Source organism: Coregonus lavaretus, assembly GCF_964263955.1.
Source record: "Coregonus lavaretus genome assembly, chromosome: 4".
NCBI classification, from domain to species: domain Eukaryota; kingdom Metazoa; phylum Chordata; class Actinopteri; order Salmoniformes; family Salmonidae; genus Coregonus; species Coregonus lavaretus.
This window is the reverse complement of record NC_139991.1, coordinates 11,574,713-11,597,321: the sequence shown is the minus strand read 5'-3', so window position 1 is coordinate 11,597,321 and position 22,609 is coordinate 11,574,713. Positions and strand designations below refer to the sequence as shown.

At 43.1% G+C, this 22,609-nt stretch overlaps 1 protein-coding gene across 1 annotated transcript; it reads left to right on the top strand.

Moving 5' to 3' along the window:
• Positions 1-847: 847 nt before the first annotated feature.
• Positions 848-14,773, top strand: LOC311128471 (AP-2 complex subunit alpha-2-like). Its single transcript, XM_084160630.1, has 23 exons — positions 848-1,009; positions 2,309-2,377; positions 4,122-4,264; positions 4,457-4,650; positions 4,830-4,959; positions 5,237-5,338; positions 5,523-5,631; positions 5,781-5,931; positions 6,055-6,223; positions 6,391-6,528; positions 6,725-6,907; positions 7,790-7,887; positions 8,295-8,526; positions 8,928-9,101; positions 9,830-10,023; positions 10,178-10,243; positions 10,451-10,533; positions 10,642-10,731; positions 10,879-11,002; positions 11,486-11,602; positions 12,224-12,293; positions 13,287-13,421; positions 13,582-14,773. The coding sequence occupies exons 1-23, from the start codon at positions 943-945 to the stop codon at positions 13,657-13,659; spliced, it is 2,916 nt and encodes a 971-aa protein (XP_084016756.1). The 5' UTR covers positions 848-942; the 3' UTR covers positions 13,660-14,773.
• Positions 14,774-22,609: the final 7,836 nt, after the last annotated feature.

Below are 22,609 nucleotides of genomic sequence, written 5' to 3'. Positions count from 1 at the left end.
TTAGTCTGGCAGTCTCTCTCTGCCTTCTATAGGCAAATAGGGGTCCATGCTTTAGGTATATTTTTACATTTTAGTCATTTAGCCAACGCTCTTATCCAGAGTGACTTACAGTTAGTGAGTCCATACATTTTCATACTGGCCCCCCGTGGGAAACGAACCCACAACCCTGGTGTTGCAAGCGCCATTCTCTACCAATTGAGCTACAGGGGACTACGACTAGATGAACAGAGATAGGCCCTACCACTGTCTCTAATTCTAAGACTGCATCATCATTCATGATACTGTACCCCCAGCCCCCACCCAAAGAGTTTGTGTTTGCATGCAACCATAGACTGTATTTAACAAGTCTTTGTGGTTTCCAAAAGTGATGACAGCAGCACCACCAGTGTGAAGGACCAAGGAAACATTTTTTTCAATCTCAACATAGACACACATTTCACACATGATGAAACTTTATGAAAATTGTCTCAAACTAAATACATACTGAATAGGCCTGCACGATACAAAAGGCATAACTTGCACATAGATTGTAGTACCATGCGGTCAAAATGACAGAATCCAAACATTTATCTTTCACACATATGATAAAGTGACATGTATCTGTGTTTATCCAAGAAATTGTTGCTGTTGTCTCTCTCTCTGCTAGATTATACTAACTAAAATTATTTCTGAAACAGCATTCACCATGCATCAATAACACCACCACTAACTGTACTTGAAATGAGTGGCCGACTGCACCACTTTTCACGCCCTGGGAATCTTGGAGTTGGCTCATTCGCTCTAAAAATGCCTGTTGTCTGACGTTTACACATCCTGAGCCCCCAGTCTATGGCCATGTCTCCGCCTCTTTAACAGAAACCTGCTCCCGAACAGCTGAATATAGTTTATTTACGGTCTGACTGCAGAGAATAGGTTAAAAAATAAAATATCGCGTTTAACAAAATGCCTGCAGTCTCTAAAGGAGATGGAATGCGTGGCCTCGCTGTGTTTATATCCGACATTAGGAACTGTGAGTAGATGATGTTGACCTGTTGATTAGCCACTAGTAGCTGCTAGCTTAGCTAGCTACATTTCATTTGAGAGGAATGCAAGGCTAGCTATAAAACAAGCTACGTAAAGGCACACGCGCTCCATGTTTAAATAGCTAGCTACTTAATGAACAAAAAACGTAACTTGTGGGTAGGTAGCTAGCAACTAGCAAACCTGCCAACGTCAGTTAACAAACTGACGTTAGCCATGATAGCTAGCCAACGTTAGCTAGATTGAAGCAAAAATAGCCCGCTAAGGACGGTAGCTAATTATGTTTTCCTAAGCAAATTTCCAAACTGTGAAATAAAGGTAAATAGCTAGCTACACAGACAGCCAATTCAAGCTTTTACTAGTTATACTTAGCTAACTAGCTGGTTTAATGTCATGCTAAGCTAGCTAGTTTGGCAAACTAGCTAATGGGCGTGGGTCACAACCCGCAGAGACTGGAAATAAAACATGGCATGGTAACTTCAATCATTTTGGCTGGCTGGTGTTACACCGTTGTAGATTTATAATTTACACCGATTTGGTGATGGCTATACCTGTAATCTGCTAGCAAACTAGTTTGCTAGCTACCTATACACATGTTGACTAACTAGCTGGCTAATTAGCTACCTTATTCTCTCTAGCAACTATCATCATGCTCTGTCTATGAATGAGTATGTATTCCTCCGACAACAACACTAGTAGCTGGATTGCATACACTACCATCAAGAAACCCAGCTGCAGTGCAGGGTTTTGTGGTGGTTGGACTGGGAACTTTCACCTAGACTAGAGCCATGGAAGTCTAAATGTGCTCCGTGAGCAAATTAGTCTATTTAGAGCACTAGTTTCCCTGCCTTAATTCATAGAGACAGTGAAGATGACCAACTTTTCATAACTTCAATGTAGGTGTTAATGAGGCAGGCTACAGATCCATGCAGACAAACTGATCCTAAACTGTAGGTCTGGATCTGTTCCTCCCGACCCAGGTATGCTCTCCTGACCTAAATCCATGCTGTAATTTAGGCATCCTACTACTAAAACCATTGCTCCTGAAGGGCATCCAATTTATTTCCTGACCTCACCTCCCCAGTTCATGGTGCATAGGCACATCAATACACATACTTTGCAGAAAAGAAAAGAAACAATCAATAATTTAGCCCAGTCTATGAGTACTGTGGTACAGTCAAACTGTTTTTTCCATTCTGCAAGTGCTGTTGTTCAGTCTTGCAACTGCAGAGTTTATGGACCATACAGGTGACATTGAACATATAACAAGTTTTATTTTCCATTTCAGGTAAAAGTAAAGAAGCAGAGATCAAGAGAATTAACAAAGAGTTGGCCAACATCCGCTCAAAATTTAAAGGTAAGCCAAGCAAAGGCCTTTAAATCTGGGTGTGAACACACTTTGGTGTCTGAAGGTTCAACATAACGTTTGTGGTAACTGACACTAGTCATTTACCGGAGATCACCATGCAGATATGCAGCTACGCTGAATGTCCGAAGTGTTTTCTCTACCATCTGTTCCATCTTGTCTAAAATAAGTCAGCTGTTCCAAAGTGAAAATGGATAGTGGCTCCTATAACATCAGGTGACTTGTGTTTTGGTGGGTAGAAAACATGTAGGGCCTATCTGCAAAGTTGCTTTTGAGGGGCTTATGGGCCAGCTCATTTGTATCATGAAACAACACATTTGTATGGAAAGGCTTGCCTTCCAAACTGATGGAGTACTTAGGCTACCACTGAGGCAGGCTATTTGGTTAAAGAATGATTCCCCCTAAAAAGCAACTTCTTATTTTGAAAAGGTATTCTAGTGTCAAAATGTACTACTGTGTAAATAGGATACTTTTGGTCATAAAGTCAGTCTTGTCCAAAACTGAGATTTGCGAGATGATAGGAAAAGGTCAGTACCTCCAAATTTCAATGACATAAAAACCTCAAACCAACTATAAATTGTAGAAATTCATAAAATATTGTCCCATTTACATTGTATAATTTATTGACGGTCCCTAACTATCCCCAGAGGTGGGCTATATTCAAGTTCAGTGAGGCAAGGAGAAGCTAAAGGGCATAGCCGGACAGGGAGAGTTGTTGAGTCAACTGTTCTGTCAGGAAGCTGAGGGGGGCACAGTATGTCAGCAGGCTGGAATCCTTTCCCCTGTTTTCCCGAGGAACTTCCTGTGGAGCTCTACAGAAAATCTCTCTTTCTCTCTCTTTTTCTCTTCCTCCTCTCTCTTGCTCCTTTATTCTCTTTTTCTCTCTCTCTCTCTCTCACTCTCACCATACACACATTCATTAAAGGTTTTATGATTGTGATGTAAACATCTTCATGTTTATCTTACTTTGAACCAAATAATACTTAGTTTACGCAGAAAGTTCAGAAAAGAGAGAAAGAGAAAATTATAGCCTTATCTTAGAGAAACTCCTTATGCAGTGTCCAACTAATCCTTAATGTAGAGCCCCTCCTAATCTCTCTCACGGGACAACGTCGCCACACACAGTGGAGGTGGGGTTCCAGACTGGTGGGGGCTACAGTAAACCCCCATTCCCACTTTCAGAATGCTGTTGCAGCTCTTCATGCTATAATATGCGTTGGTCTGCATTTGGTAGCGCACTTCCAGGTTTCCTGTAAGCGGCATTGGACATTCTTTATTTATTCGTGCAACGTTCTGAATCTGTCATTATTTTCATTGCACAGCTGCACTCATTTGGCCTCCCTCCATTTGCCCTCTTTCACCATGGTGAAAAAAGTGCTGCACTCAGCTTCCTGTCTTGTGGTGCTGACTCACCCTCTCCTCCACTACAGTCGGTTGTGGGATTGATTTACCTAGCAACATGGAATGTCGTACTCGTATCTATTCCTAAGTAGGTTTCACGTTTTTGTTCCCAGAATAGGAGTGCTTAGCATGTTGCTCTTGTAGGCCTCCGTGCTTCAGATTAGGATTCATTTTAAAAGAGAAGAACACTAAAGCTCTGTGCTCTCAAACACGTGATCAGTCATGGTGACTTGGCTTGCCTTAAAAGTATTTCCTTCCAGTTTGACTTTTTTCCTTTTTTTTTTTGCTTTTAAATCTTCATTGTCATGACAACAACCTTTCTATTTTGCTGCAGGAGATAAAGCACTAGATGGATACAGTAAGAAGAAATATGTGTGCAAGCTGCTTTTCATATTCCTTCTTGGCCATGACATCGACTTTGGCCACATGGAGGCAGTCAACCTGCTCAGTTCCAACAAGTACACAGAGAAACAAATTGTGAGTAAAGAAGGCTGTCTTTGAATTTTATTGCATGACTGTAAGTGAGTGGATTAAGTTATTTATCTGATTGGACAAAAAACGTTGTTTATACCACAATCTATTCTCAAGGTTTATGTTAAACTATTATGATTACTTCCCTTTAATTCCTTTCAGGTTTGATAAACCCTTTGTTTCTATCCAACTCCACAGGGTTACCTGTTCATCTCAGTGTTGGTCAACTCAAACAGTGACCTCATCAGCCTTATCAACAATGCCATAAAGAATGACCTGTCCAGCAGGAATCCCACTTTCATGAACCTGGCCTTGCACTGCATTGCCAATGTGGGCAGCAGGGAGATGGCTGAGGCTTTTGCAGCTGAGGTGCCCCGCATCCTGGTGGCTGGGTAAGAAAGGGTAGTGGTGTGGAGCAGACTTAGCCTAATGACCGAGGTACCCTCTCTGTCAGTTTAACATTGAGGCTGTAACTTTCAGTCAGTCAGGCCTCTTTGTAAAAAACATTAAGCTATGTGCCAGTTAAGTGATGCTGATGCACTGTCATAATTTGCAAGGGTTTGTCTTGCAGGGACACCATGGACAGTGTGAAGCAGAGTGCTGCCCTGTGCCTACTGCGTCTCAACAGGACCTCTCCAGACCTAGTGCCCATGGGGGAGTGGACCGCCCGGGTGGTTCATCTACTCAATGACCAGCACTTGGTACGGCCTGCCATGGGTTCAGGGGTTATTATGAGAGGACTGTGGACCTTTGGTGTTAGTGAGGGAGATTTGAATGGGTGGTGTGTGGATGAGAGGATTCTTTCACTATGACTTTCTCTGTCTTCATTGTTAGGGCTATGTTTGAGCCAAATTAATATTTTGTGGGCGTAATGAGGGAAAAACATTGCAATATTCTGGGATTTGTTTGTGTATAGTGTAATGTTAATGATTAGCTGTTTGTGTGTAATGGCAGTTGTATTACTTCCCTTTTCCGCAGGGTGTGGTGACCGCTGCCACCAGCCTGATCACCACACTGGCACAGAAGAGCCCAGAGGACTTCAAGACCTCTGTCTCCTTGGCTGTAGCCAGACTCAGCAGGGTGGGCATATGGCCGTGTGCAAGGCTTTTCTTTCATTTCTTTCATAAATATATCACGTTTTATTTCAGGTTTTGTCCAATGTCTACTTTTGACCATTGAATATCATCATAAACCTTAGATATTAGTCAGTTGTTTGCTTGAGGCGTAATGTGTTAGTCATGTGTCATGTCCTCCTGTTCTCTAGATCGTCTCCTCGGCCTCCACTGACCTTCAGGACTACACCTACTATTTTGTTGCAGCTCCCTGGCTTTCTGTCAAGCTCCTGCGTCTCCTACAGTGCTATCCACCGCCTGGTAAGAAGCTGTGTGAGCATGAGGACCTGCGTGTGGTGTTTGACTGTATGAACATAATATTACTCAGAAAAGGACTGTAGTGTTGACGGGATGAACATAGTTGTGCTTTCATCTGTGGCACCCTTCCTCACCCTTGCCTGTCCCCACAGAGGATGGTGCGATCCGGAGCCGTCTGACGGAGTGTCTGGAAACCATCCTGAACAAGGCCCAGGAGCCTCCCAAGTCAAAGAAGGTGCAGCACTCCAACGCTAAGAATGCTGTGCTGTTTGAGGCCATCAGTCTAATCATCCACCATGACAGGTCAGTCCCTCTCCCAGTTGCAGCAGCTACGGACGACCAATGTATTCAAGAAAGGCAGTTTATATGTGTTGAGTTGGACTGTCCTTGTGACAATGGCACCAATGTCTGTCTTTCTCCCCACAGCGAGCCCACTCTGTTGGTGCGGGCCTGTAACCAGCTGGGCCAGTTCCTCCTGCACCGGGAGACTAACCTGCGCTACCTGGCCCTGGAGAGCATGTGCACCCTAGCCAGCTCCGAGTTCTCCCATGAGGCCGTTAAGACACATATCGAGACGGTCATAAATGCCCTCAAAGTACGCTAACACACCTGTACCTGCATTCACAAACTACATCTGCCAATCCTAGTATTGCAGTGTCTTCTTCAGTATATACTGTATGTATGGCTGTGTCTATTTTGTTCCTGTTAGTGTGACTCTGCCTTAGTCCTGATGTTTGTGTTTGACCTGGTTGAATCCTGCAGACAGAGAGAGATGTCAGTGTGCGTCAGCGTGCTGTGGACCTGCTCTATGCCATGTGTGACCGCAGCAACTCCAAACAAATTGTAGCAGAGATGCTCAGCTACCTGGAGACTGCAGACTACTCCATCAGAGAGGAGATAGTGAGTTCTAGGCCAGCATCTAACAATTTCTCTAATATTTCTCTAATTTCACCAACCAAAAGTTTGTTATGATAGCTTCATGTTTTAAATGCCACTGACGTCATTTAGAATAATACATTCCTCAGAACTAAATAAAAACATGAATGGCATTGTTGTTAATCGTTCTTTGATCTGATAAGACAACCTCTCACCACAGGTTCTAAAGGTGGCAATCCTGGCAGAGAAGTATGCAGTTGACTACACCTGGTATGTTGACACCATCCTCAACCTGATCCGCTTCGCTGGGGACTATGTCAGTGACGAGGTCTGGTACCGCGTCATCCAGATCGTCATCAACAGAGATGAAGTGCAAGGTTATGCTGCCAAGACAGTGTTCGAGGTGCTTATTTTATTTTTAACTGAGCCATGGGGGGAAAATCTACCGAACTCATAGTAACCTAATGTTTGTCTGTCTGGATTGACTAATGGTGCTTCTGTTCTAGTGTAGGTTTGTTTCCTCAATCATATTAGTTTCAAGCAGCTCACTTCCGATGCTCATCACAGGCTCTGCCTGCTTGGATGTGACCTGTGAGGTCAGGGGGATGGAGAGTGTCATTCACTATTCACCACTAACCCTGTCTTTGTCTTCTCAGGGAGGAAACTATGAGCCCGCTTTGGTTCAGCAATATGAGATGACTTGATTCTCTCTTCAGTCTCTCTGCTTGTGTCTGTCTCTGTCTCTCACTGGTAGGTCACTGTAAGATCCTAAAACAGACCGATGCAGACTGCTGCTCCATCCCTCCATCCCAGTTTTGTGGATGTGTAGTCTCGAGCCTTCCCTCCTCTTCAGTTTCATTGCCCATTTCCTCCACCACTGCATACTCTGACTTCAGATACATTGATGTCTACTGCAGATATACATCCTTTCTGAAACAGTGAAACACCTTCCCATTTTTCCTTTAGTCAATTCCACCATAGTTTCAGCTTTGTTTTGTTTTATTTGTTTTATAGTCACCTTTGTCCCCATGTTCAGACTTGCTACCCCACATGTTGGTCTGCCCAGATTGAATCTCAACTTCATGATATACCCATCATGGGAATGCCCTCATGTGCATGTTAAGATCTGCTGACTGATATGCTCTCAGCCCCGTATCCCTCCACTCTGGTTGGAGTTTGTGTGGGATTCGCTTGATACCGTTTGTTGTGTTGCTCCCAAGTCCCCACCCACTCCAATCCATTATCCTATTTCATACATAACTCTGACTCTCTTTCCTTTCCACAGGCACTCCAGGCCCCGGCCTGCCATGAGAACCTGGTGAAGGTTGGAGGGTACATTCTAGGGGAGTTTGGGAACTTGATAGCAGGAGATTCAAGGTCAAGGTTAGTAACCAATCAATGCCAATCAATGGGCGGCAGGTAGCTTAGTGGTTAAGAGCGTTGTGCCAGTAACCGAAAGGTCGCTGGTTCTAATCCCCGAGCCGACTAGGTGAAAAATCTGTCGATGTGCCCTTGAGCAAGGCACTTAACCCTAATTGCTCCTGTAAGTCGCTCTGGATAAGAGCTTCTGCTAAATGACAAAATATATATATATATATATATATATATATATATATATATATATATATATATATATATATATATATATATATATATATAGATATTTCAGTGATCCACTGTTATTCTGAGTTGGAGAAATGTACAGTCAATAATATATTTTGGAGCTGAGAACAGGCATCACTCACTGTGTGTCATCCGTTGACTGTGTCCTTCTTGCTCTGACTCCTTAGTCCACTCATCCAGTTTGACCTGCTCCACTCCAAGTTTCACCTGTGCTCGGTACCCACCCGGGCTTTGCTGCTCTCAGCCTACATCAAGTTCATCAACCTGTTCCCTGAGGTGAAGGGCACCATCCAGGAGGTGTTGCGCTCAGACAGCCAGCTCCGCAACGCAGACGTTGAGCTACAGCAGCGTGCTGTGGAGTACCTGCGCCTCAGCTGCATCGCCAGCACTGACATACTGGTCGGTGACATTCCGCCCTGCCTTTGTGCCATCATAAGCCTGATTGATTGATTGCATTTATTAGAAAGTTAAAAGTAGTAGAATGCTCCAGCCGGAGACAACATTACATGCATTAGAAATGATCTAGCATAAAAAGACAATAAAGCCTGAATGCTTATTTCCATTGTGGTCCTCAATGGCAGCGAGATAGCAGTTGGGCAAGATTTACATTTAATGCAATTAAAAACAACAATTTTATATTACACTTAGCTGTTTGGTTTTTAGTTGTTCAGAATACAACCCACAGAAAACCTTTGTTGGTAGATGGACTGAAATTCAGAAAAGGATACTCTGTAGAGCCTCCAGTTCCTCCACCACAGGTCACTCCCTTCATTCCCCATTCATTCTGTGCTCCCGTCAAGGCCACGGTGCTGGAGGAGATGCCTCCCTTCCCTGAGAGGGAGTCCTCTATACTGGCCAAACTCAAGAGGAAGAAGGGACCAGGAAACCTGCATCCCGATTTGGATGAGAACCGCAAAGAACGCAGTGTCAATGGGGGTACTGCAGACCACAGCAGCACTACCACAAATGCCAAGGTATTACTGTTGTCCTGTGTTGTTTACTTATTAGAGCCTCCTTTTCCTCTCCTCTGGTGCCTACATTTCCTATTTTTCTGTCCTGGTGTTTTCTGCTGTCTTTTCCATAACTCTCCTCAGCTCTCTCGTTCTGTCCTGCCTTCACCGTTTCCTCCTCTCTTCATTAGAGCTCTCCTCTCTCGCTTGTTGGGGATCTTCTGGCCCCCGCCTCGACTGCACCCCCCACCAACCGGCCACGTCCGGTCTCCTCTTCCTCCCTACTGCAGGCCCCCCTCACCCCCGTGCCCTCCCAGGCCTCTGCTGTCCCCATGCTGCTCTCTGCTGGGCCCCTCTTTCAGGTTCTTCATGCTGGGTTTTTCACTTGTCACTTCCCTAACCTTAATACACTGTCCTAACAACATCATAATCTGATCTGCTTACGGAATAAAGACAATTCCAGATGCTAAGATGACGCATTGCTTTTGTGTGAGCTTGATTACTTAGCAGTATATACTCTTTTAGGTTTTGACTGTTTTTTTCTGTTTATTGTTGAGTCCTAAGTATAGTCCTAATAATTACAGATCCCCCCCCCCCCAGAGGTTTGGTTTGTTTTGCATGTTGTTTGTGTTGCACTGCTCTGTACTTTCATCAGCAAAAATTTTTTTAACCGTAAGACCTATTGGAGCGGTTGATTGGTTCAGATCCTGACCTTCCAAAGTGAAGTAACTGTGACCATTACCTCTCCTAAGGTGGCCGCGTCCCCCACTCCCTCCACAGACCTGCTTGGCCTGGGCAGCACCCCCACCATCACCACTCAAAACTCTGCCCCTCCTGCCTCCAAGGGGGCAAGCCTCCTTGTGGATGTCTTCTCTGAAAACCTAGCAGCCTTTCCTGTAGAGACACCAGTGGCAGTAGGGCCTGTTGCAGATGAGAACTTCTCCAGGTAAGTAGTGTGTCAGTGGGTCAAATATCGGAGGGAGGGAGGGAGGGAGGGGCTTTTTAACTGCATTGATCCCTTCTGAGCTTACTAAAACCTGGTGTGAATGTGCTCCTCTCGCCCTTTACATTCTCGCTGTGCATCTCACTCTTGACTTCAGTTTCCTGCCGAATACTCCACAAGTAGCATACGCCACTCTGCCCACTGCAGAGGAACCTGAAGACAAGTAAGAGACGTCATCAGTGGAGTCTGTTCAAAACACTTGCATGCTCACAGCAGATTGCGCAGGTGAAAGGGACATTAGTTACATCCCTACTGTACACTGGGGGACTCTTGGCGTCCTGGTTGGAATCCAATCCTGGGAGACAATACAGTACATTAAGCCCAAGATACCAGATATGCGATGCTTACCATTTGCGCCATTCCCTTACAGGTTTGTTTGCAAGAACAATGGTGTCCTGTACGAGAACCAGCTCCTCCAGATCGGCCTGAAGTCTGAATTCAGACAGAATCTGGGTGAGTAGGCCTCAGCAAAAATACATATGCACCTAAGTGTGATTATGATCAGGTTTTGACCCTTAGATCTTTAGGTTTTAATTCATTCTCTTGTTTTCTAACATACAGGTCGGATGTATGTGTTCTTTGGTAACAAGACATCAACCCAGTTCATGAATTTCGCTGCCTCTGTGGTCTGCCAAGATACTCTGCAGGCTCATATCCTTTACTAGAAGCTGTTATGTCATTTTCATCAATAATACCAGTATGCTGTTTTAATAAATCACTCCCAGTGTATATTATGAATAGTCTAGGGGTGGCTGTTTATTTCTCCCTATTGGGCCTTTTTCTTAACTGTTCCCCTACAACTGAATGTCCATGCCAAGCCTGCAGACCCCACTGTGGACGGGGGTGCACAACTCCAGCAGATACTCAACATTGAGTGTGTGTCTGACTTTGTGGATGCACCAGTTCTCAACATCCAGTTTAGGTAAGGATGTATTTTCTTCCTTTTTATATGCTCAATACATTGCATATCGAAGTGTGTGTTTCAGGGTGCAACTATTTGCCAGGTTGGTGATAAATGTTTGCATGAACATTGTTGGAAATGCTACTGTAGGGGGCCTCCTGAGTGGCGCAGCGGTCTAAGGCATATGCTTGAGGCGTCACTACAGACCCGGGTTCGATCCCAGGCTGTGTCTCAACCGGCCGTGATCGGTCGTCAGTTGAACAGGGTTTCCTCCAACACATTGGTGCAGCTGGCTTCCGGGTTAAGCGGGCGGGTGTTAAGAAGCGTGGTTTGGCGGGTAATTTTTCGGAGGATGCGTGACTCGACCTTTGCCTCTCCCGAGCCCGTTGGGGAGTTGCAAAGATGAGACAAGTTCGCAATTGGATATCACAAAAAAACAAGGAAATGCTACTGTATTTGTTTCCCAGTTATTGAACATTGTTTCACTCCTGTTTCTACCCACAGGTACGGTGGAACTCTCCAGAACATTGCTGTTAAACTGCCTATTACTTTGAACAAGTTCTTCCAGCCTACAGAGATGACATCGCAGGACTTCTTTCAGCGCTGGAAACAACTTGGAGCGTAAGGAAACATATATCTCTGCTATATACTTGGTCATATATCACAACATCTTTCTCTCTCTTTTAATATGGACACTATCAGTTTACTCCTCCTCGTATTCCGAGGACACAAAAGGGTTCATTCATTCAGATTGGCCTGCATGTGCAAATATTGATATAAATAGTGTGTACTATCTCTCACTATATATTTAAATGTGAAGGATTTGCCAACAGAATAGGTACACAGTGTCTTGTGAAAGTATTCCATTAGAGCTTGAGAAACGTTGCCAAGAGGAATAGATCAATGTTTTCCCAGGAGTGTGTGCAAAGTCTGTGGCGACTAATAAACGATTCACCGGTATTCCAGAAAGTGCTTCTACCAAATATTGATTCTTGTATGCAATCAAGGCATCTCTGTAGTAGGTAGTACAGATCAGTGAAATACATCTTAGTCTAATGCATTTTAATAAAATGCAACTAAATGTGAAAATTGTGCAAGGATGTCAACACGTTCACATGGAAATACATTTGTAGCTATTTTCCATCTTTCAGCAATAAGGTAAAACCTAGTGTAGTTACACATCCTTAACCGCTGAGGGCGAAGCTGCTAGTGGTATATGACTTGGACTTTCTCTACCCGCAGACCTCAGCAAGAGGTACAAAAGATCTTCAAAGCAAAGCATTCCATGGACACAGAGGTTACCAAAGCCAAGGTGAGATCCCTTTATGATTACAATTGCTATGGAGATTTTCTCTTGACTTGTGTGGGTTGCCTAGTAGCAGCACAACAGTTGGATTAGTTCATTGTTTTTTGTATGTTCATCAGCCCTTTCTTTATTCAAAATATACACCTGATAAGTAGATTTTGTTGATAGAAATGAAAGACGGAAGTGAGAAACTGCATGAAGGTCACCTGACTTCACTAGCAATGCTGTGTAACATGGTGACCACACCTCCTGTGTGGCATGGACTCTACAAGGTGTTGAGCCTTGCAAAATAAATGTGCACATGTTATTCAATCATTTCATCCAAACTGCTCGCACGCGTCAACGAGCGTCTGTGTAGCTAGGCACTAAAATTGAACTTGGTTCTATTTTTGACGTGCTGCATGTCCCGCCTGTCCCATCTCTTCATTGGTTTTCAGGAGTGTATATACACACGTGGGTGATTGAAAGCTGAACTGAGGTCCACGCTCTAGTCCAGTTGGTGGTAATGCACCTTAAAGTTGGTTGCCAACTGCCATATAAAGTCCACAGAAGAAGAAGACTGAAGGAGGAGAGATTACTAGAAACTAACTAGGTTTCTCCTTTTATCCGTGGATGAGTTGTCGGAGTAGAGAACACACGATTTTGTGTGACTCAAAATTCTACAAAGATCCAGGGAAAAAATTATATTGTGCTTTTAAAGGTAAAATAACAACCTGATGTTTGTATCCCAGGACAAATTAGCTAGCAACAGCAAGCTAGTTAGCTAAATGTCCATTCATGTTTAATGTGTTTCGACCTGTCCCCAAATGAATATAGTTGGTTCAGAGTTGGTTTTGATATTTCAACCTGCATGTCCTGATCGCGTCTGGTGTGAATTGACAAAATCAACATGCGCACGATGGTGCAAGCGGACGCACGCAGGTGCACAGTCTTGTCAGCATGTTGGGATGTGTTGTCGATAACCTTAACCTTGATCTGGTGTCTGTTTTTGTTTTCCAGATAATCGGGTTTGGTGCTGCTTTGCTGGATGGGGTAGATCCGAACCCCTCTAACTTTGTGGGCGCTGGTGTCATCCATACGAAGACCACCCAGGTTGGCTGCCTCTTGAGACTGGAGCCTAATACTCAAGCACAGGTATGTAGACCTCACCTCCCTCCAGTGAGAATTACTCTCCACCCCAGGACCATGTCACCAACTCTTTCCTCTTTCTTAAATGGTGGTTGAAAGGAGTTTTCAATATCCAGACAATGCATTTGACCCACCTATTTAACCCCTCTCTCCTTCATTTTTTCAGATGTACCGCTTAACACTAAGGACAAGCAGAGATACTGTGTCACAGCGCCTATGTGATCTGCTCTCAGAACAATTCTGAACTGCTTCCAGATCAGGTCTTCTTACCTGGTATACCACAGAGCTGTACAAGCTCCCCCTGCCACTTGTGAAGACACCACATAGTTCATAACAAACAAGTCACACTTATCCTTCCCGTCTGTCTCATTTAAATTGGAATTGATACAGTGTACAGTGTAAATTCTTTTTTATATTTTACTTATTATAAATGTATATCAAATTACTTTTTCACTCACTTTACTAATATTTCACTGCGTTAAATCTGCCTTATATGTCCATGTGCGCACAGAATATTTACGGCTCTGCTTTTGTTGTGGAAAGAGCTTAGTCCTCTCCTTGTACTTTAAAGACATATTAACTGGAAGAATTGGAGTTCAGGGGGGACTGGCAAGAAAATGCCTTAATTGTCTGACCCTCTTCCCCAACTGAGCAATGATTGTGTCCATAGATGTGCCTATTTTGTGTTTCAGATCCAGGGTTACTGTTACACAAGCATACATGAAAAGATGTTGTCTTATTTAGTTCTAAGGACTGCAGCAGTTTTCTCTGCTCTTGTCTTACCTTAAAACAAGCCCCTGAACACCTTATGACCCTATTGCAAACCCTAGCCATTGTGTAGGTTTTTTAGTGTATGGGTGGGAATTTAAACCGCAGCGGTCATTATGTAGATATTTCCGGCTGGTCTTAACAGTCAGGTAAAGGGACTGCTATGAGAAATCATCTTCTTGCTAGCAATATGTTGAAAACCAACCACTAAGGAATGAAGTGCCGGCATTATATTCAAATATGCATACAATTGTGTGTCCAACCGAATTTGTTCTCTGTCCCAAATCAGGGGGTTATTGGTATCTAATGAAATCAGTTTTTAAAAAGACAGGCCATATATAGAGCACTGAAGAACTATAAGCGTACAGAACGACCAATTTACAACAGGGTTTCTTGACGCCTGTGGCCATTACAGTCGTATGGCTGTTGGCTAACTGTAGTTTAACTTGTAGGTACATACTGAATCACTGCCTGTCCTCCCCGTGCCTTTACATTATATGGGTAAAAAAAATATGTATCAACGGTCAAGCCTTCTCTGCTCCCAATCATATTACGGGTGTTGCCAATTAAAGTTGATTGTGTCACTTTTACTCTTTTGTCCTAGGTATGTCCTATTGTTTAAGTGCTAATGCCAGAGAAGCCGGTGTTTGGAGGATATATTGGCACAGGTGGTGTTAGGCCCGAGGCGAAGTCTAGGGCCGGCAAACCGTGCCAATATATCATCCAAACACTGGCTTTGAGGGCATTATCACTTTTATCCAACGGGTTAGCAACATATTCAAATAATGATTGACATATTTTCATTAAAAACTTTATTTTGTTGAATTTTTTCATACTATTTCATCCTTCCACAAGATATAGTCCTGACACAAATCTAGGGTTGCTACCCAAGATGGCTGGTCGTTAGTTCTATCAGTTTGGTTGCTAGAGACGCGACCCAGTCGTTCAGTCTTTTTGTTCTGCATCTATGGACGCAACCCAGTCGTTCATTCTAAATGTTCCATCGCAATACTGGCTGGCAACGTTATTCTCCCTTGCTTGCTAACTAGCCAACTACGGCTAATTTACAGTCACGTCAAAATAACAGCCAGAATAACAGCAAAGTAGCCGCATTTTGCATTTGTTCAAGCTGTTTTCTAGTGACATTTATTTGGATACATCCATAACATTGAGCTAATGAGGCGCGATTTCGCCTGGCATAGAAAATGTGCTCATTCGTCAGGACACTGTTGTTCAGAGGAGCTAGCCAACAACACAGCTAACACAATCACTTCAAACTGAAGCTGGAAAGACTGCAAACTAGCTGCACTTTGTTTTGTTTGACCTTTATTTAATTGACATTTCTTTGTATATATCCATAAAAATGATGCCAGTTGATTCATGATTTCGACTGGCTGAGAAACGCTGCCTGCCTGTCTCGTCGCGACAAGTTCAATACTATGGGACAGCAGGAGATCGAATTTGAATATTGAAACCATGTTGCAAATGTCGGAGAGAGGTTTATACAAATCTCCGCTGTTGAAAACTAAATGTTAGTCTAAAAGAAACGTGAGATAATGTCTAGATGCTTTTTATAGTGGAGATCAAGTTTATAAAGTGCCTGGCTGGGCTGATGAGACAGTGGATTGCACAGTCAGATGGAACAGAGTAAATAGGCATTTAACGTCATAGATTTAGCCGCTGGTAATTTGTGGAATAGACACCGGCTGGAATACAGTTTAAACCAATCAGCATTCAGGATTAGACCCACCCTTTGTATAATCATAGATATTACACAACCACACCAGCATCTGTCACCACCACCGAACCCTTCTAGAACAAAGGCTGAAACTCTTCTATTTATTTCATAGGTTAAAAGGCTTAGACTATTTACACAATAGGCAAAGGTTTTAGGTTGTTGATAGTGTACCATCAGAACATTCGGCAGATTATTTTATATTTTACAATTGAAATAGTAGAATGCAATATACAGTTGAAGTCGGAAGTTTACATACACCTTAGCCAAATACATTTAAACTCAGTTTTTCACAATTCCTGACATTTAATCCTGGTAAAGATTCCCTATCTTAGGTCAGTTAGGATCACCACTTTTATTTTAAGAATGTGAAATGTCAGAATAATAGTAGAGAGAATGATTTATTTCAGCTTTTATTTCTTTCATCACATTCCCAGTGGGTCAGAAGTTTACATACACTCAATTAGTATTTGGTAGCATTGCCTTTAAATTGTTTAACTTGGGTCAAACGTTTCGGGTAGCCTTCCACAAGCTTCCCACAATAAATTGGGTGAATTTTGGCCCATTCCTCCTGACAGAGCTGGTGTAACCGAGTCAGGTTTGTAGGCCTCCTTGCTCGCACATGCTTTTTCAGTTCTGCCCACAAATGTTCTATAGGATTGAGGTCAGGGCTTTGTGATGGCCACTCCAATACCTTGACTTTGTTGTCCTTAAGCCATTTTGCCACAGCTTTGGAAGTATGCTTGGGGTCATTGTCCATTTGGAAGATCCATTTGCGACCAAGCTTTAACTTCCTGACTGATGTCTTGAGATATTGCTTCAATATATCCACATAATTTTCCTTCCTCATGATGCCATCTATTTTGTGATGTGCACCAGTCCCTCCTGCAGCAAAGCACCCCCACAGCATGATGCTGCCACCCCCGTGCTTCACGGTTGGGATGGTGTTTGGCTTGCAAGCCAACCCCTTTTTCCTCCGAACATAACGATTGTCATTATGGCCAAACAGTTCTATTTTTGTTTCAACAGACCAGAGGACATTTCTCCAAAAAGTACGATCTTTGTCCCCATGTGCAGTTGCAAACCGTAGTCTGGCTTTTTTATGCCGGTTTTGGAGCAGTGGCGTCTTCCTTGCTGAGTGGCATTTCAGATTATGCCGATATAGGACTCGTTTTACTGTGGATATACAGTGGGGAAAAAAAGTATTTAGTCAGCCACCAATTTTGCAAGTTCTCCCACTTAAAAAGATGAGAGAGGCCTATAATTTTCATCATAGGTACACGTCAACTATGACAGACAAATTGAGGAAAAAAAATCCAGAAAATCACATTGTAGGATTTTTAATGAATTTATTTGCAAATTATGGTGGAAAATAAGTATTTGGTCACCTACAAACAAGCAAGATATCTGGCTCTCACAGACCTGTAACTTCTTCTTTAAGAGGCTCCTCTGTCCTCCACTCGTTACTTGTATTAATGGCACCTGTTTGAATTTGTTATCAGTATAAAAGACACCTGTCCACAACCTCAAACAGTCACACTCCAAACTCCACTATGGCCAAGACCAAAGAGCTGTCAAAGGACACCAGAAACAAAATTGTAGACCTGCACCAGGCTGGGAAGACTGAATCTGCAATAGGTAAGCAGCTTGGTTTGAAGAAATCAACTGTGGGAGCAATTATTAGGAAATGGAAGACATACAAGACCACTGATAATCTCCCTCGATCTGGGGCTCGATGCAAGATCTCACCCCATGGGGTCAAAATGATCACAAGAACGGTGAGCAAAAATCCCAGAACCACACGGGGGGACCTAGTGAATGACCTGCAGAGAGCTGGGACCAAAGTAACAAAGCCTACCATCAGTAACACACTACGCCGCCAGGGACTCAAATCCTGCAATGCCAGACGTGTCCCCCTGCTTAAGCCAGTACATGTCCAGGCCCGTCTGAAGTTTGCTAGAGTGCATTTGGATGATCCAGAAGAGGATTGGGAGAATGTCATATGGTCAGATGAAACCAAAATAGAACTTTTTGGTAAAAACTCAACTCGTCGTGTTTGGAGGACAAAGAACACCATACCTACTGTGAAGCATGGGGGTGGAAACATCATGCTTTGGGGCTGTTTTTCTGCAAAGGGACCAGGACAACTGATCCGTGTAAAGGAAAAAATGAATGGGGCCATGTATCGTGAGATTTTGAGTGAAAACCTCCTTCCATCAGCAAGGGCATTGAAGATGAAACGTGGCTGGGTCTTTCAGCATGACAATGATCCCAAACACACCGCCCGGGCAACGAAGGAGTGGCTTCGTAAGAAGCATTTCAAGGTCCTGGAGTGGCCTAGCCAGTCTCCAGATCTCAACCCCATAGAAAATCTTTGGAGGGAGTTGAAAGTCTGTGTTGCCCAGCGACAGCCCCAAAACATCACTGCTCTAGAGGAGATCTGCATGGAGGAATGGGCCAAAATACCAGCAACAGTGTGTGAAAACCTTGTGAAGACTTACAGAAAACGTTTGACCTGTGTCATTGCCAACAAAGGGTATATAACAAAGTATTGAGAAACTTTTGTTATTGACCAAAGACTTATTTTCCACCACAATTTGCAAATAAATTCATAAAAAATCCTACAATGTGATTTTCTGGATTTTTTTTCTCATTTTGTCTGTCATAGTTGACGTGTACCTATGATGAAAATTACAGGCCTCTCTCATCTTTTTAAGTGGGAGAACTTGCACAATTGGTGGCTGACTAAATACTTTTTTCCCCCACTGTAGATACTTTTGTACCTGTTTCCTCCAGCATCTTCACACTTTGCTGCTGTTCTGGATTGATTTGCACTTTTCGCACCAAAGTACGTTCATCTCTAGGAGACAGAACGCGTCTCCTTCCTGAGCGGTATGACTGCTACATGGTACCGTGGTGTTTATACTTGCGTACTATTGTTTGTACAGATGAACTTGGGATCTTCAGGCGTTTGGAAATTGCTCCCAAGGATGAACCAGACTTGTGGAGGTCTACCATTTTTTTTCTGAGGTCTTGGCTGATTTCTTTTGATTTTCCCATGATGTCAAACAAAGAGGCACAATACATTTGTAGAGTGGTTGAAAAACGAGTTTCAATGACTCCAACCTAAGTGTATGTAAACCTCCGACTTCAACTGTATAATACATGCATCCATTAGGTATGCATTACCCAGTTCTTCCTATATGCCAGAGAGAGCACTTTTATGCTCATAAAATAGGTGGTCGGTGTGTCTGAAAGTGTTGAACTTAAACAAGACATTGAATTACAAACTCTGGACATGTTGATGGTTTCGATGATGATAAGAATTACAGTGGGTTATTTTCTCTTGGCCTCTAGAGAGTACTCTTCACACAGCAGTGGAATGATGGTTCAGGAAAGGAGCCAAGTTTCAGGGTTTGTCCTATGCTTGTACACTTGGAAAATGTTGCATGAAACTTAACTAATAGTGGAATATGTGATGGCCACAATTATTTCCGTGATGTGTAAGGAGGAGCAGTTTGGTTTTATGCATAGATATTTACCCTGAAACAATAATATAATTGCGCTGAAATTAAGGGTTAACTGGGCAAAATATCTTCATGGAGTGTAACTATTTCTACCATACTATTACCATCTCTATCCTGTGCTGTAATGTAAAATGCTACTGATATTTCTTTATATTATATATAGTATATTTCACCATTATATTTCACATGGGATCTATAGTACTGGTATTTGGTTATAGCAAATTCAATGTAATATTAAAGGTTTAAAAAAAAGATTACGGAATTTTCCAGAATCACCAACACATCTCAGAGGTATACTACAAAGCAGGCTCAATGAATGGCCAACTAACTTTGATAAAACAACTGAAATGACTATTGAAGTTAAACTTAGATATGTGTTTTGGGTTTTTGAATCAATTAGACCATGCCCATGTCAAGCTTATCTTTCCAGAAAATAAGTTATTTCAGAATATTTAGGCAAGTTAGTTGGCTAACTCATTGATGCTGCTTTGTAGTCTACCCCTCAGCATAACTTGTCAAAATTCCATTAAGCCCCAGCCGGACCTAGACTTTTAGCCACACCCATCTGTGGGTTGTGGTTCCTCCCTGGTCCCCATTTACTCAATAGCACCACTCCTGTTTGTTAAACAGTGCAATCAGCTACCTCTGATAAATTTTGATAAAACCTGATATGCTTTATTAATCTGTCTTTTATCTATCTCAGCTGTATAATCAAATAGGAATGGAAGCCCACATGAACGTGCACAATGTCAGACACATCCACTAGATGTGTTTCTCAATAGCACACGTATGGACATACAGTATAGGCTTACATGCACATAAAATACGTGTGCCCAAGTAGGCCTACAGCCAATTTTATATATGCTTCCATAAAAACATACATTAAAGGCCCACTGCAGGCAAAAACGTGATTGTCCTGTGTTTTATATACACTGAGTGTACAAAACATTGCAACCCCCCCACACCCTTTTGCCCTCAGAACAGCCTATATTTGTCAGGGCATGGACTCTACAAGGTGTCGAAAGCAGTCCACAGGGATGCTGGCCCATGTTGACTCAAATGCTTCCCACAGTTGTCAATTTAGCTGGATGTCCTTTGGGTGGTGAACCATTCTTGATGCACACGGGGAACGTCTGAGTTTGAAAAACCCAGCAGTGTTGCAGTTCTTGACGCAAACCGGTGTGCCTGGCACCTACTACCATACCCTGTTCAAAGGCACTTAAATCTTTTGTCTTGCCCATTCACCCTCTGAATAGCACACACACAATCCATGTCTCAATTGTCTCAAGGCGTAAAAATCCTTCTACACTGATAAATGTGGATTTAACATAGCTTTCACCTCGATTCACCTGGTCAGTCTATGTCACGTGGTCCTCTGTAGCTCAATTGGTAGAGCATGGCACTTGTAACGCCAGGGTAGTGGGTTCGATCCCCGGGACCATCCATATGTAAAAATGTATGCACACATGACTGTAAATCGCTTTGGATAAAAGCGTCTGCTAAATGGCATATTATTATATTATTATGGAAAGAGCAGGTGTCCTTAATATTTTGTACACTCAGTGTATATTTCCACACTATTAGGTTGGAATAATAATGAAATTGTGAAAATTATGATGCCCTTTTAGTGTAAGAGCTGTTTGAAAAGAACACCTGAAATTTCAGCCTGTTTTGGTGTGATGGAGTTTTGGCATTCAATGGTGACATCACCATTCGGTAAATTACACTGAACAAAAATATAAATGCAACATGCAACAATTTCAAAGATTTTACTAAGTTACAGTCAATTGAAATAAATGCATTAGGCCCTAATCTATGGATTTCACATGACTGGTAATAGAGATATGCATCTGTTTTTAGTCACTGATGCCTAAAGTAGGGGCGTGGATCAGAAAACAAGTCAGTATCTGTTGTGACCACCATATGCCTCATGCAGTGCAACACATCTCCTTTGCATAGAGTTGATCAGGCTGTTGATTGTGGCCTGTGGAATGTTGTCCCACTCCTCTTCAATGGCTGTGCGAAGTCGCTGGACATTGGCGGGAACTGGAACATGCAGTTGTACACGTCGATCCTCCCAAACATGCTCAATGGGTGACATGTCTGCTGAGTATGCAGGCCATGGAAGAACTGGGATATTTTCAGCTTCCAGGAATTGTGTACAGATCCTTGCAACATGGGGCTGTGCATTATCATGCTGAAACAGGTGATGGCGACGGATGAATGGCACGACAATGGGCCTCAGGATCTCGTCACGGTATCTCTGTGCATTCAAATTGCCATCGATAACATGCAATTGTGTTTGTTGTCCGTAGCTTATGCCTGCCCATACTATAACCCCACCACCACCATGGGGCACTCTGTTCACAACATTGGCATCAGCAAACCGCTCCCCCACACAATGCCATATCTGTTGTCTGCTATCTGCCCGGAACAGTTGAAACCGGGATTCATCCTTGAAGAGCACACTTCTTCAGTGTACCAGTGGCCATCGAAGGTGAGCATTTGCCCACTGCAGATGAGCTTACCTGAGACAGTTTCTGACAGTTTGTGCAGAACTGATAAACACTCCAAACAGCCTATCCGACCGCTCGGAGGCGTCCGCATGGTCGTAAAGCACACCGTTGCCTCGTTTGGTATCACATTCCAATGATAACACTGGGGGGGGACAAAAATGCATTTTCAGAATGTGGGGGGGGGACATGTCCCCTCCGTCCCCAGTAAATGTTGCGCCCCTGGTTGTAGGCCTATTTTGTGGATGTAATATAAATATGGGCTTCTCCTTCCAACTCCCCGCCCATTAATGCAGTAGCCTATTTTACATTCAGCAAGCAAGAGCAAGCGTGCATCTTTCCTCCAATAGGCTATTGGTAGTCTGGCTTGTCCTGGGAGTCCAAAAGATTAAAAAGGAATATCTGTGGCAGCGGAGAGCCCTGGTGCGCAATTGCGGAACAAAACAATGAAGACAGACAGGCTCGAGATGTAGCCTATAGCCTAAGTTAGAAACGCATGCATATTAGCCCATAATTCTTAAGCTCAATGTTAAGCTTTATACTGCAATGAATATATCCAGTCAATTTACACTTTAGCATACGCTCTTATCCAGAGCAACTTACAGGAGCAATTAGGGTTAAGTGCCTTGCTCAAGGGCACATCGACAGATT

Excerpts from the sequence above, each read along its gene's own strand:
- LOC311128471 (XM_084160630.1), top strand. The coding sequence starts at position 943 with ATGCCTGCAGTCTCTAAAGGAGATGGAATGCGTGGCCTCGCTGTGTTT. Across the intron at positions 4,265-4,456 it reads AGTACACAGAGAAACAAATT|GGTTACCTGTTCATCTCAGT; the intron begins GTGAGTAAAGAA and ends CCAACTCCACAG. Across the intron at positions 4,960-5,236 it reads TACTCAATGACCAGCACTTG|GGTGTGGTGACCGCTGCCAC; the intron begins GTACGGCCTGCC and ends CCTTTTCCGCAG.